General features: G+C 36.1%; 1 protein-coding gene across 6 annotated transcripts in view; it reads left to right on the plus strand.

Moving 5' to 3' along the window:
- The window catches only part of RALGAPA1 (Ral GTPase activating protein catalytic subunit alpha 1), a 280919-nt gene that overhangs the window by 201139 nt on the left and 63725 nt on the right, over nt 1-16055 (plus strand). For all 6 annotated transcript variants that reach the window (XR_002725793.2, XM_023189633.3, XM_023189637.2 and 3 more), the window contains exon 35: nt 13296-13419. Coding sequence is in view for 5 of the 6 variants with exons in the window: in XM_023189633.3 (XP_023045401.1) it covers nt 13296-13419 (124 nt within the window). In the remaining variant the exon portion in view is untranslated. The remainder of the gene's footprint in view (nt 1-13295; nt 13420-16055) is intronic.

Here is a 16055-nt window from a genome sequence, read left to right on the forward strand (position 1 = left end):
AGTTTGTACTTCTGTGGGATTGGTGGTGATATCTGCTTTATCATTTTTTATTGTGTCTGTTGATTCTTATCTCTTTTCTTCTTTATTAGTCTTGCTAGCAGTCTATCAATTTTGTTAATCTTTTCAAAAAACCAGCTCCTGGATTCATTGATTGTTTTGAAGAATTTTTTATGTCTCTATCTCTTTAAGTTCTGCTCTGATCTTAGTTATTTCTTGCCTTCTGCTTGCTTTTGAATTTGTTTGCTCTTGCTTCTCTAGTTTTTTAATTGTGATGTTAGGGTATCGATTTTAGATCTTTCCTGCTTTCTCTTGTGGGCATTTAGTGCTATAAATTTCCCTGTAGGTGTATATATTTAATGGAGTACATAAGATATTTCCATACAGACATGCAATGTCTAATAATCACATCATGGAAAATGGGGTATTCATTCTTTTTGTTACGTTCTAGTTGTACTCTTTTATTTATTTATCTTTTTTTCATGTAATATTGTTCCTTCTAACACTTACAGTCTTCTGGTTAGATTTGTCTATCATTTTTGTGTAACTATTACACTGTTTAATATAGCTTTATAATATATTTTAATATCTGATAGACCAAGTCTTATTCCTCACCCCACCCACACACATTATTCCTCTTTTCTTTGATATTCTCACCTACTTATTCTTCCAGATACATTTAAAATTATGCTGTTGTTTTTCAGGAGAAAAAATCCCATTGGTATTTGATTGGATTTTCGATTAAACTGTCATGTAGAAAAAGCAGAGCACCATTATAATCATCAGTCTTCCCATTCATAATTACAGTATATTTTCATTTATTCTGAGACCCAGACATTGCTTGTTTGTATATTTCTAGGTGTTTTATTGTTTTGTTGATATTCTGAATAGGATTTTTCCCCCATTACGTTTTCTAGGTTTTTCTATTTTTAATATTTACTTTGTTTACAAACACTGAAGTGAATTCTCTTATTGATTTTAAACGTTTTATTGTCTGTCTCAAGATTTGTCTAGATATGTAATCATTATCTACAGATAATCTCCTTTCTAGTAGTTATGCTTGTTTTTGCTTATATCATGTCTTATTGCACTGATCAGAACTTGCAGGATAGTGTTTAATAGTATAGTAACAGTGGACATCCTTGTCTTTGCTGATTTTAATGAAAAAAACTCTTCTATTTCATCATTAAGGAAGATACTAGTTACTAGTTTTAAAAAGATAATTTTTATTATGCTGAGAAAGTACCCTGTTTTCTAGGAGTTCTTATATGGAAAGGATGTTAAATTATATCAAAATTATTTTCAGCATCTATTGAAATTTTCATATAGTTTTGGTTTTTTAACTAATTGATGTATATTGCATTTTAATATCACTAGACTGCTAATATCAAATGATATTTGCATTTTTGAGATAAACCCTGCCTGATCTTTTGGCTTCCCGTTGTGTTAGATTTACCAGAATTTCATTTTGAGTTCAGGTATAGTCCACTATTAGCAGATTATGTAGTTATTTTTTGTCCTATTCCTCTTATGTTTTTAGAATTGAGGTTATACCCAGCTTTATAACATGAATATTACCTATTGCTTAAAATTTTGGAAGAAATCATAAAATTTCTAATTTTTCTTTCAGTTTGTTTCATCTTATTACTCTTCTCAGGTTTTCTTTTAGCTCTTGGTGAAATTTTACTTTTTTTGTTTTTTTGTTTTCTATTTTCTAAAAATCCATTTCATTGAGACTTCTAAATAGATACTAGTAGAGATTCATACATGGTGTTATAATTTTTATTAGATTTCCTTTTTGATTTTTGTTTTTTGTGTTTTTTTTAAATTTTCTTGATGCAGACAATCTTAGTCTTTTCAAAGAAACAGATCCTAATTTGTTACATTCTGTTACGTTCTGTTTCTAACTCATTATTTTCTGTTTCGTTTTTTTCTTTTTTATAAAGTTTATTTCCTTTTCTTATATCTGGAATTGATTTCTATGTATCTTTGTTTTATTCTTTAACAATGAAATAATCTTAGGCTGTAAATTCCACACCCCTCTCCGCCCCCCACCCACCCCCCCCACACACACACAACAGAGTTTTGCTATTGTCACCGAGGCTGGAGTGCAAACATGATATCAGGTCACTGCAGCCTCTGCCTTCAGGGTTCAGGTAATTCTCTTGCCTCGGCCTCCCGAGTAGCTGGGATTACAGGCATGCGCCACCATGCCTGGCTAATTTTTGTATTTTTAGTAGAGATGGGGTTTCACCATATTGGCCAGACTAGTCTCGAACTCCTTACCTCAAGTGATCTGCCTGCCTCAGCCTCCCAAAGTGCTGGGATTACAAGCATGAGCCACTGTGCTCAACCTAATTTTTGTATTTTTAGTAGAGATGGGGTTTCACCATGTTGGCCAGACTGGTCTGTAACTCCTGGCCTTATGTGATCCGCCCACCTCAGCCTCTCAAAGTGCTGGGATTATAGGTGTGAGCCACCACTCCCAGTCCCCCTCCTGTCCATTCTTGAAGTCTCAGCTTAAACATCACTTTATATGGAAAGCTTTACGTTAATCTACTCCTACGCTTCACCTTCCTTCCCAGACTATGTTTGAATCTCCTTCCATATGCTTTCATAGAACCCTGTAACATGTCCCCGTCAAAGCATTTATCATATTGCATAGTTATTATTATCATTATTATTTAGCTATTCTTATTATTTCCAAGATGATTATAAGAACTTTCTAAGTAGTCTGTGGGTTCTCAATTCTGATTGTTCTCCATAACAGTTTATCTTGGTACTAGATGGTCAAGTCCTTGGGAACAGGAATCATACCGCTTTTTCTGTCTTGCTTACCTCAGAACAATATAGCTCCTACCTCTACTGCTATATTGAAACTGTCTTTCTGAAGGTTAGTATCCTGACCATCAAGTCTAAAGTTCTTTTAGTCCTCACCAACCTCATTCATTTACCTAATTTAAATTTAACTTCATAGGTGTGTGTGGTGTTTAGATTTACAAAAGAACTGATAGGAAAGTAGAGTTTCCATATATTCTCCATTCCCCCCTGTACAGTGTCCCCTATTATTTACATCTTACGTTAGTGTCTGAAGTCCAAAGTTTACATTAGGGTTCATTCTTTGTATTGGTTTTGATAAATGTGTACTGACATGTATCCACCATTAGAGTATCACACAGAATAGTTTCACTGCTCTAAAAATCTATTGTATATTAAATCCCCTAAATATCTAATACTGTTATCTATTCTGTCTTTAAAATTCTCTCGATCATTTTAAAGTCCTCTCCCCCAACTTCTATGACACTAAAATTACTCAGTTCAACTCCTAATTCTCTGATTATTTCAGGTCTTCACTGGTTCATTTTCTGTTTCTTACCTTCAAAACATAGATATCTCCCTCATTTTTCTTTTACCTGCCTCTCTACTATCATTTCTAGGTCACATTTCTTTTCAAAATAAGATCTTCCTCCTGATGGTCATATTTATGTTTAGAAGTACCCTTTGAGAGTTATCCAAATTTGACCATTTCCTTTCCCTTGCCTTTAGGTTTTCATAATCATGATGTCCATTCTTCTTATCTCTCAATTATGTCTCTTCTTGCCTTTACTGCTTCCAACTCATTGATTCATGTCCTTATCCCTTCTTTCCAAGACAGTTTTAACAACTGTCTAAGTACTCTGTGGGATCTCATCTCCTGACTCTTCCCCGTCTAGACAATCTGGACCACTGACATAATCTTTCTAACATAAAAATTTGATGTTCATGAGAACACTCCTTAGTGACTCCCTAATAATGCCTGACCAGACCCTTCAGTCTAGAGCTCAATCCTAACCAGCCATCTTGGCTATTCAGTTTCTTTAAATTACCTTTTTTATTTCTTGGCTCCTGCTAAACTGCCTCCATTCTCATACATACCTTGGATGAATTGTGGTATGAATACATACCTCAATTCTTATACAAACCTCCATTCTCATACATACCTTGAAGGGGAGACATTGCCTTGAGGCAGCATAAATTTTTTTATACACTAAATTAAATGAATGTGTGGTGTTTATTTGTTTGCTTTTTAAAAATAATTTTAAAGAAGACTACATATTTTTTTAATACAATGAGCTCAAGTAAACATTCATTCTAATTATATGACAGTAAGACAGCTTTTGAGCTTTCTTAAACCAGGAAACCTGGAAACAAACCTGATTACTTGTCTAGGGAGGACTAAGGAGGAAGAAAATGAAAGATTACTTTGTTAGCAGACTTACCTCACTAGACCATTTATAGATTCTTCATTTTCTTTGCCTAGACTAATTGTTTCCTATTCCTTGTGGTTGAACCACCAGAGTTTTAAATTTCAAATCACAAAATGATATGTATTATTATTTTATTGCAAAGTATATGCAGGGATTTAGAAATGCTTAAAACTTGACAGATGTCACTTTGAGTTTCCAGTAGTGAGCTAATAATATTTTGCCAGTACTAAACATATTCTTATAGAACACTTGTAGTTGCAAGTTCACTAATTTTAATTATTTTTTCTAATACATTTGCCTCATTATTCACTATTGTGGCACATATTAATCTAATGACAATATAACAAACATTTTCGCAGCCCTAGTTAGTAAGTAGAAAAATAAGAAGGAATAGCGAAAGATTAATTGACATAAAGGGCAGCTGAACTCTGCTTCTCTTTTATTGAATTTTAAAGATTCATTTTCTGTTTTTTTCCTATATGGCACATATACTTCTCTCAACTTTTAAATTTATATAGTATTAGATGAAGATTTCTATCCAGCTCTTCCCAATTTTATAAATTATTATTTATAAGCTTTAATTGATAGCCCTTTACCTGAAAAAGCAAAAACACTGAGAAGTTTTTTTCTTTCACAATTAGAATTTACACATAATAGATTATGCTTTCAAATTAAAATTTTAATAGTTTGAGTCATAATTTACATACAATACAATTAATTTATTTAAAATGTACATACTTTAGTATATTCACAGGGTTATACAACTATCACCCCAATCTAATTTTTAGGTTATTTTACTTCCTCTGAAAAGAAACCTGGTATCCATTACCCACAAGCCTTTCTTTCCTCCTATCCCTAGATAACACATATCTACTTTCTGTCTCTATAAATGTGCCTATTCTGGACACTTCATATAAATGGAATCAAATAATATATGGGTTTTTGTGGCAGCTTTTCTTACTTAGCATGATGATTTCAAAGTTCATTCATGATGCAGCATGTTTCTACTTTATTTCTTTTTATTACCAGAAACCATTTCATTATATTGATAAATATCTGTTTATCCATTCATCAGTTGATGGACATTTCAGTTGGTTTCACTTTTGGGCTAATATGAATAATGCTGCTGTGAACATTCATGTTCAGTTTTTTGTGTGGACATGTTTTGAATATATACCTAGGAGTAGAACTGCTGGATGATATGATAACTCTCTGTTTCACCATTGGAGGAACTGCAAACTGTTTTACACACCAGCTGTACCATTTTACATTCCCACCAGTGATGTATGAGTGTTACATACTCTCCGTGCCCTAGCCTATACTTGTTATTGTCATTCTTTTTTATTATACTCATCTTAGTGGATATGAAGTGGTATCTTGTGAGTTCGTGGGACTTTTTTAGTATTGTTTTTTCCTGTACAGCTTTGATCAGCCTAAAATATCTCATGATTTTGATTTGCATTTCCCTAATGACTTATCATGAGTATTTTTCATTGCTATGATAATTGGCTATGTAATTGAAAAAATGTCTATTTAAATGTGTACTGGGTTGAATAGTATTCTCTCAGAATCTCATGTCCACCCTGAAACTCAGAGTTCAATTTGGAAGTAGAGTTTTCAGAGTTATGATGAGGTCACACTGTACTAGATTTGGCCCTAAATCTGATTACTTGTGTCCTTATAAGAAAGCCATGTGAAGAAACGCTTCTGCATACAGAGGAAAGATGCCTTTGTAAAGATAGAGGCAGAAACTGTAGTCATAGAGCCACAAGCCAAGGAATGCTGAAGAATTGTCAGCAACAACTGGAATCTTAGAAGAGGCAAGGAAGGATGCTCCCCTACAACCTTTAGAAGGAGCATGGCCCTGTGCCTTGATTTCTGACTTTTAGCATGCAGCACTGTGAGAGGATAAATATTTTTTGTTGAGAGCAACCTAGTTTGCGTAATTTGTTACAGAAACCCTAGGAAAATAATACAAACGTCTTTGCCTATTTTTAAAATTGGGTTATGTGACCGGACGTGGAGGCTCACACCTGTAATCCCAGCACTTTGGGAGGCCAAGGTGGGCGAATCACATGAGGTCAGGAGTTCAAGACCAGCCTGGCCAACATAGTGAAACCCCGTCTCTACTAAAAATACAAAAATTAGCCAAGTATGGTGGTGCACACCTGTAATCCCTGTTACGCAGGAGGCTGAGACACAAGAATCACTTGAACCCACGAGGCAGAGGCTGCAGTGAGCCGACATTATGCCGCTGCACTCCAGCCTAGATGACAGAGGGAGACTCCATCTCAAAAAAAAAAAAGTGAATAAAATAAAAAATAAAATAGAATTGGGCTTTTACTATTGACTTTAAAGTTCTTTGTGTGTTCTAGATACAAGTTCTTTATCAGATATATGATTTGCAATTTTTTTCTCATTCTGTAAATTGTCATTTCACTTTCATGATGGTATCATTCATAGCACAAAAAATTTAATTTTGATAAAGTTCAGTTTGCCTATTTTTCTTTTGTCACTTGTGCTTTTTGTGTTGTATTTAAGAAGACCTTGCCTAGGCCGGGCGCGGTGGCTCATGCCTGTAATCCCAGCACTTTGGGAGGCCAAGGCGGGCGGATCACAAGGTCAGGAGATTGAGACCATCCTGGCTAACATGGTGAAACCCCGTCTCTACTAAAAATTCAAAAAAATAGCTAGGCGTGATGCTGGGTGCCTGTAGTCCCAGCCACTTAGGAGGCTGAGGCAGGAGAATGGCTTGAACCTGGGAGGCAGAGCTTGCAGTGAGCCAGGATTGCACCACTACACTCCAGCCTGGGCAACAGAGCGAGACTCCGTCTCAAAAATAAAAAAGAAGACCTTGCCCAATGTAAGATCCTTTGGGTTTTTTTTTTTTTTTTTTGGTTTTTTTTTATGAGTTTTATAGTTTTAGCCCTTACATTTTTTATTTATGAGTCATTTGATTCAATTTTTTATATGGTGTAAGAATCTGACTTCATTTTTTTTTTTTTTTTTTTTTTAAACAGAGTCTCATTCTGTCACCCAGGCTGGAGTACAGTGGTGCAGTCACAGCTCACTGCAGCCTCAACCTCCTGGGCTCAAGTGATCTTCCTGCGTCAGCCTCCCAGGTAGCTGGGACTGCAGGCACATGCCACCATGCCTGGCCAATTTTTAAATTTTTGTAGAGATGAGGTCTCATTTTGTTGCCTAGGCTGGTCTTGAGCTCCTGTGCTCTAGCAATCTTCCTAACAGCCTCCCAAAGTGCTGGGATTACAGGTGTGAGCCATTGTGCTTGGCCCCAACTTCATTCTTTTTCATGTAGATACCTAGTTGTCCCAGTATCATTTGTTGAAAACACTATTCATTGAAATGTCTTGATACCATTATCAAAAAGCTATTAACTATAAATATGAGTTATTTCTGATCACATGATTCTGTTCCACTGATTTTTGTCTCATCTTGCGTCAGTACTATGAGTGCTTTGATGACTTTTGTAGCAAGTTTTGAAATCAAGAAGTATGAGTTCTCCAATTCCATTCTTTTTCAAGATTGTTTTGGCCATTTTGGGGCTATTACATTTTCCTGTGAATTTTAGGATGAGCTTGTCAATTTCAGAGGGTTTTTTTTTTTTTTTCCTTTTTTCTCTTTTTATTTTTAGTGGGGATAGAGTCTCACTCTTTTGCCCAGCCTGGAGTGCAATGGCATGATCAGAGCTCACTGCAGCCTGGAATTCCTGGGTTCAAGTGATCCTCCCACCTCACCTCATTCTCCCCAGTAGCTAGGACTACAGGCATGTGCCACCATGCCCGGCCAATTTTTTTTTTTTTTTTTTTTTTTTTTTGTAGAGATGGGGTCTCACTGTGTTGCCCGGGCTGGGTGTTTTTCTTTTTTCTTTTTCTTTTCTTTTTTTCTTTTTTGAGTTGGAGTCTCTTTCTGTTGCCAGGCTGGAGTGCAGTGGCACGATCTCGGGGCTCACTGCATCCTCCACCTCCTGGGTTCAAGCGATTCTCCTGACTCAGCCTCCTGAGTAGCTGGGACTGCAGGCACACACAACCACACCCAGCTAATTTTTGTATTTTTAGTAGAGATGAGGTTTCACCATGTTGGCCAGGATGGTCTTGCCCTCTTGATCTCTTGACCTCATGATCCACCTGCCTTGGCCTCCTCCCTAAGTGCTGGGATTACAGGTGTGAACCACCATGCCTGGCCCCAGGCTGGTCTTAAACTCCTGGCCTCAAGCAGTCCTCCTGCCTCAGCCTTACAAAGTGTTGGGATTACAGGCATGAGTGACCACGCTCAGGCAAACTTGCCAATTTCTATTATCAAAGGCAGCTGGGATTTTGATAGGGATTACATTAAATCTGTAGATCAGTTTGGGGGATGCTATCATCTTAACAATATTAAGCCTTTAGGCCCATGAACATGAGTGTTTTTAAATGTAGATCTTTAATTTCTTTCAACAGTGTTTTATAATTTTCAAAATATAAGTTTTGCACTTCACAGTAAATTTATACCCAAGTATTACTCTTTTTGGTGCTATTATAAAAGGATTTTTAAAATTTTGTTTTTTGTTTTTGGATTATTTATTGCTAGTGTATAGAACTTCAGTTTTTGTATATTTGATCTTATATCTTGCAGCCTTGCTGAACTTGTTTATTAGCTCTAATAGCCTTTTTAGCAGATTCCTTAGGATTTTCTATATAAAAAATCACCTCATGTGCAAGTCAGATATTTTTACTTTTTTTTTTTTTTTTTTTTTTTTTTTTGAGACGGAGTCTTGCTCTGTTGCCCGGGCTGGAGTGCAGTGGCCGGATCTCAGCTCACTGCAAGCTCTGCCTCCCGTGTTTATGCCATTCTCCTGCCTCAGCCTCCCGAGTAGCTGGGACTACAGGCGCCCGCCACCTCGCCTGGCTAATTTTTTTGTATTTTTAGTAGAGATGGGGTTTCACCGTGTTAGCCAGGATGGTCTCGATCTCCTGACCTCGTGATCCGCCCGTCTCAGCCTCCCAAAGTGCTGGGATTACAGGCTTGAGCCACCACGCCCGGCCTTATTTCCACTGTAGTCTTTATTATTTTCTTTTCTTTCTTCTGCTTGCTTTGAATTTAGTTGCATTTTTGTTTTGTTATTTTTTGGGGGGTTTTGTTTTGTTTTGTTTTTTTGAGACGGGGTCTCACTGTGTCACCCAGGCTGGAGTGCAATGGCACAGTCATGGCTCACTGCAGCCTGGAACTCCCAGGCTCAAGTGATCCTCCCATCTTAGCCTCCCCAAGTAACTGGGACCACTGGTGTGCACCATCACACACAGCTGGTTTTTTTCTTTTTGTAGAGATGGGGTCTCACTGTATTGCCTAGGGTGGTCTCGAACTTCTGGGCTCAAGCAGTTTTTCTACCTTGGCCTCCGCAAGTATTAGGATTACAGGTATGAATCACTGTGCCAGTTTTGTAAAGTAGAAGGTTTGGTTATTGGTATGAAATCTTTTTTAAAACTTTTTTTTCTTTCATTCTCAAAGGAGGTGAATGAAATCTTTTTTAATAGAGGCATTTAGATCTGTAAATTTCCCAATGAGCACTGCTTTACTTATAGGCCACATTTTCATTCATTCTCTCTTTTTATTTTCATTCATCTCTTAAGTATTTTCTCATTTCCCTTGAGATTTATTCTTTGACCCACTGGTAATTTAGGAGTGTATTGTTACATTTTCACACATTTGTGAATTACCCAAATTTTCTTTCATTGATTTCTACTTTCATTCCATTGTGGATAAAAAATATACCTTGCATGATTTCAAATCGTTTAAATTTATCAAGGCTTGTTTTATGGTCTGTCCTGGAAGTTGTTTCACATATGCTTGAGAAGAATGTGTTTTTTGCTACTGTAAGATAGAGTATTCTGTAGATGTCAGGTAGGTCTGGTTGTCATATTATTGTTCAAGTCTTCTGTTTCCTTGTTGATATTTTCTAGTTGTTCTGTCCATTATTGAAAGTGGGATATTAAAATCTTCAACTATTATTGAGGAACTGTCTGTTTCTGCCTTCGGTTCTGTCTTTGTTTTACATCATGTATTTTGGGGCTCTGTTTTTGGGTGCATATATGTTTGTAATTTTCACCTTTTCCTGTTAGATTGACCTTGTAGCATTATGAAATATCTGTATCTCTAACATTTTTTGTTTTAAAGTCTTATTTTAGTATAGCCACTGTAGCTCTTTTGGTTTCTATTTTATGGTACTTGTTTCCATTCCTTTGACTTCAACTTTGTCTGTGTCTTTGAATCCAAAAATATATTGTTGGTTGTTGTTTGCTTGTTCATTTGTTTATTTTCTAGCAACTTGGTCTCCCCACAGTAATTAGCCTCTGATCTCCCTGCTCAGATTTTTTAAAAATTGTTTTTCTTTTAGCCTGGCTAATGAGGGGTCTTCCCTGGGTTATCACATACTTATTGGTCAAAATTTGTGCTTAGTCCTCCTTACCAGTTTGATTTTTTTCCCCCTTACCATTTGATTTTTATCATTTACTGTTGGATGTATGTGACTTGGAGACTGCTGTCACAGTTGAGAGTCTGTTTGTTTTTTTGTCCCACATTCACCAGGAGACTAATAGCTTGAAGGTTCACTCCTGATTACTCCAAAGAGGGTACAGCCTTGGGTATGCACACAGTCTTCCAGACTGCAAGGAATGACTGGATGTTATTTTTAAGTCTTAGCCTCCCAGAAGTCAACCCTGAGTTCAGATTATTCAGTGCCAGTGAGGATTTACCTTGTTTTGATAAGTCTCTATGTGACTTGGGGAATGCTTTCATGTCTGTCCATCCTACATCTTACTCTAATTGTTCCTTATTGGGTGCAGCCTAGTGCATGTGCACAGGGTTTTTGACCTCCAAAATTGACTGTGATTCCCCAAAGGGTCCTTCTTGGCTGTCTCATTTCCTGATTCTATTAAAGTTCTGGCTGTTTTGCTTGTCATAGGGCTGCCAGCTTCTCTTAATTGCTTTCCTCCAAGCTCTGTTGCAAATAATGTCAGCCCTTTCAGCCAGAACTGCTACAGAGTTCTTCATCCTTATAACCTACTTTTCACCCTGGGCAAAACCTATCTCTCACTACACCTGACCTGGGGTCACGGATCAGCTTTTCCTGGAGTGACAGGGTCACTCTACAAGTCAGCACCTGGGAGGAGTTGGCAGTCCCTGGTCTTAGCTCGCTCTCCTGGCAGAATCTCTACCCTGTGAGCAAGCTAGAATGGAGAAGATTGAGACCCTCAACGTTTTGCTTCCGGAGCTTCTGCCCTAAGAGAGGGAGGGAAGGAGAGGAGACCTGGTTCTTTCAGCCACACCTATCTAAAATAGATCTTCTGTAACATGGGGCTGGAGAAGGATGAGAAATGCCTCTAGTAACCTTTGTCTTCCATGGGGAAACCATAGCTCCAGATTGGAAGCTGGAAAGAGAGGGAACCTCTGTCTTCTAGGCCTGAGTAGGATGTCCAGGGCAATACTTCTGCAACATTGAGCTGAGGGAGTGGGGCAAGGAAACAAGTTGTAATTCATATATCAAAAGCTCTGTGTTGTTACTGAGATTTACTGAGTTTTCTTGAATGACTGTTTCCATGTTTGCTCTATGACTTTAGGACAGTATACAGGGACTTTAAATAATGTTTTAAATTTTTTCAACAGATAAGCTGTGTTTTGCTTGGGAGAGAGGCTGTGTAGATCCTTATTCTGCAGATTTGGAAGTCTTCCCAACCCCACATCATATTTTACTGCTTACACTAGCGTATCCTGATGACACATCTGACACACTGAACGTTTGCCTATGTGCTCATCACCTAAAGTAAAATATTCCATTATTGAAAGCAGCTGAAACATCTTTCTTGCTGATATTGAACCCGCTATCATGATTTGGTAACTTGCTGCAGATGTGTGGGAAAATTTGGTTGTCAGACTCAATTTTTTAAAGAACTTTAATTCTTATTTACTTGTTGTTGTTGTTGTTGTTGTTGCAGGGTTTGTTTTTTTTTTTTAATTCCTACATGATATAGTAGTGAAAACTTTACTAATGGTCTTAAAGTTTTTTAACCCAAGCTTTGTTAAATCAACCTAAAGTAAATGTAGCATGACTTAGTTAGCTTGGAAAGCCAAATTGCAAAGCTAAATTTCAAACAAGAAATGTCCTTTTATGAACACTTTTAATTTTAGAGAGAACTAAAAATAAAATGTCTAAGAACTTGGCTGTTACTCCATACAGTTTTATATTTGTAAACAAACTGCATAACTATGGTTTCATCAACGTTGGACCACATATACGACAGTAGCCCCATAAGATTTGAATACCTTGTTTTTGCTGTGCCCTTTTTGTTTATGTGTATTTATATACACAAATACTTAACAATATGTTATAATTGCCTACAGTATTCCTACAATAACATGTTGTACAGATTTGTAGCTTAGCAACAATAGGCTATACCTGATAGCCAAGGTTGTGTAGTAGTCTGTACCATCTAGGTTTATGTGAGTACATCTATAATGTTCACACACAATAACAGAATTGCCTAAAGACACGTTTCTCAGAATGTATCCCTGTTGTTAAGCAACACTTAACTGTGGGTGTTTCTTCTACATTGTAAGTACTTTGAAGGATTGGGTCCTTTCTCACTCATCTCTGTACTCCTACCTAGTTCTAAAATGCAGTCCCTTCAACCAGGGATTCGGCTACATTGCAAAACAGACAATTCTTGAGATGCTTTATGTATTCACACCTATGTGTCCTTCCTGATGCTCTTTCTCTTCATTTGTCGAATCTTTCTTACCTTCATCTAACTCAATTTTATCTTCTCCTTTAAGTTTCTGTTTCTGCAGTCAAAAATGATCATGCCTGTCTTTGATTCCAATGGCAATTTTGTAGTAATTTTTTACTTACATTGCATTTATATCTCCTTCTGTAGACTATAAGATCTAATCCTTTTTAATCTTTTTATTGCTACATACTTTGTACATAGAACTTAATTGTTGGATGAATGAGTAGATAAAATGGTGATTAAATCAGTGGTGTAATCTTTTGTTTTATAGCCGAGAGACACACAAGATTGCAGTATTTTATGTTGCTGAAGGACAAGAAGACAAACACTCCATTCTCACCAATACAGGAGGAAGTCAAGCATATGAAGATTTTGTAGCTGGTCTTGGTTGGGAGGTATTATTTTTAAATTATACGAAATATTTATATTTGGAAGCATAAGGTTTTTTTTCTTTTTTCTTTTCCTAGCTTATTATAGAAGTATTATTTTAGGAGATACAACAGCTTAACAACTGGTTTGTTATTGTTTCTGCCTTCCATTTTGTCTGCACTTACAGCAGCAGTTGGGACTTTGAAAGGAAAGATGTTGACTATTTTATGAGACAGTATATTGTGAAAGAGTACTAAACTCATAGGTTTATAAGATCTGGATTTTCCTTATAGCTGTGACCACTGGACTGGTGGTCTTCAAACTAGGACCTTATGGCTACACAAAGGCTTTCCAGGAATATGTGGGTATACATAGTTTTGAGGAAATTAGCTTCCAGATCCTCAAGTTTACCAAAACTAATGCCTGAAAACCCTTCTGCAGTCTCTTGTCTCTCATTTACTTTGTAAAAGAAAGGCATACTACTCACCCACCCCAAATCGTACAGTGTCCTAGAGGGTTTTAGCACCAACAAAATAGACAGTTCTAGTGGGTATACTTTTAGGAGAAAGTCCCTGCCAGCAAAACAAGAAATTTTGAAAAGTGTTATACTTTATGTCATTCAAGAAACCAACCCATGTCAAGATTCCTGTACCAAATCTGTCTATCTTAAAATTATAATTCAGAAGGTAGGTATTTGTCATAAGGATTTGGATGAATATGTTTATTTGAATTGAAAAATGAAGTATCAGACATGTTCTAACAGAAAGTAAATCTGATGTGGCTGATTGACTTGTGATCAATATAATACCAGACACTTTACATATGTTGAATCAGCCAAATCTGTAGCTCCAAGATTTTGATGAAAATATATTTAAAGCACATATATTTATTATATAGTACACTGGAAATTGTATCCTTGGCTACCATTTAAATTTTTTATGAAAATTTTTATTATAGTTTTCAATTTAATAGTTTCCCAAAATTGCTGTGGAGAGTATATGAGCAAAATTGTTAAAGAGCACTGCATTAGACTATAAGCTTGTAGAGGGCAGGCACTTTCATCTCAGTGATTTTTTTTTTTTTTAATTCCCAGTGTCTTTCACAGTGTCTGATATGTAAGCCTTTAGTGTTTTATATATATTTTTATGGCTAATCTAACCTATTTTTTTATGATTTTTTTCTTTGGGATACATAGCTTATTTATAAGTGTGTAGTTTAATTTCAAAATATGTGAGTTTTTTCTAGATATCGTTATTGATACTTAATTCTATCCCATTGTGATTATAGAATATACTCTGTAAGATTTCAGTATTTTGAAATATAATGTATCTCAGTATAGGTACCCTATTCCCTTGAAAAGAATGTGTATATTCTGTAGTTATTGAGTGTAATGAACTAGGTATGTCATTAGGTCGAGGTGGTTGTTGGTAGTATTTAGATCAGTATGTTTTTACTGACTTCATTTCTTTTAAAAATTTTTATTGCTACATAATAATTGTACATATTTATGTGGAACATATAATTTTGATAAGTGCATACAATGTTTAGTGATCAGTTCAGGATATTTAGGATACCCATCACTTCAAACATTTATCATTTGTGTTGGAAACATTTCAAATCTCCTCTTGTAACTATTTTGAAATAAACAACATTCTGTTGTTAACTATAGTCATGCTAATGTGCTATTGAACTGTAGGACTTATTCCTTCTATCTCACTATATGTTTTGTCTTCGTTAGCCAGCCTATCTTCATCTCCACACCACAACCACCACCTTCACCAGCCTCTGGTAACTGTCATTCTATTTGTTACCTCCATGAGATCAACTTTTTTAGCTCCCACATCTGAGTGAGAACGTGTAATGTTTGTCTTTCTGTGTCTGGTTTATTTGTCTTAACATAATGACCTCCAATTCCATCCATGCTTCTGCAAATGATAGGATTCTATTCCTTTTTATGACTGAATAGTATTGCATTGTGATACATACCACATTTTCTTTATTCAGTCATCTGTTGATGGATATTTAGGTTGTTTCCATATCTTGGCTGTTGTGAGTAAAGCTGCAATAAATATGGCAGTGCAGGTATCCCTTTGATATACTGATTTCCTTTTTTTTGAATAAATACCCAGTAGTGGGATTTATGGATCATATTAACTTGCTGTTTTACCTTAAGTGAGCTATTTAAGCTCTGTATGCCTCTTTACTTATTTGTCAAAGGTAATATACTTTTTTACCCAACAGAGGTGATGTAAAGTTCAATTGAGCTTATATATGTGAAAATGCTTTGAAAAGTACAAAAAAAAACCCTAAGTAGATTTTCTGTTAAAATGTAAAATACCATAAAAGTATTAGTAAAAGTAAGGGAGACATGAAAAAGAACAAGTTAGGAATATTTACACTTCTTGATTTCAAAACTTAATACAGAGCAATGCTAATCAAGGTAGTGTGGATAGATCCTGGGGCAGAACTTAGGGAAAAAAAAAGAAGATAGTGTAGTACTGCTGGTACAAGGATAGGCATATAGATCAATGGAATAGAATTGAGAGTCCAGAAATAAACCCCATATTTGTGGTCAGCCGTTTTTGACAAGGGTGCCACAACCATCCAATGGAGAAAGAATAGTCTTTTCAACAAATGGTGCTGAGACTATGAGCCATATGCA

The sequence above is a fragment of the Piliocolobus tephrosceles genome, chromosome 6 (genome assembly GCF_002776525.5).
Source record: "Piliocolobus tephrosceles isolate RC106 chromosome 6, ASM277652v3, whole genome shotgun sequence".
NCBI classification, from domain to species: domain Eukaryota; kingdom Metazoa; phylum Chordata; class Mammalia; order Primates; family Cercopithecidae; genus Piliocolobus; species Piliocolobus tephrosceles.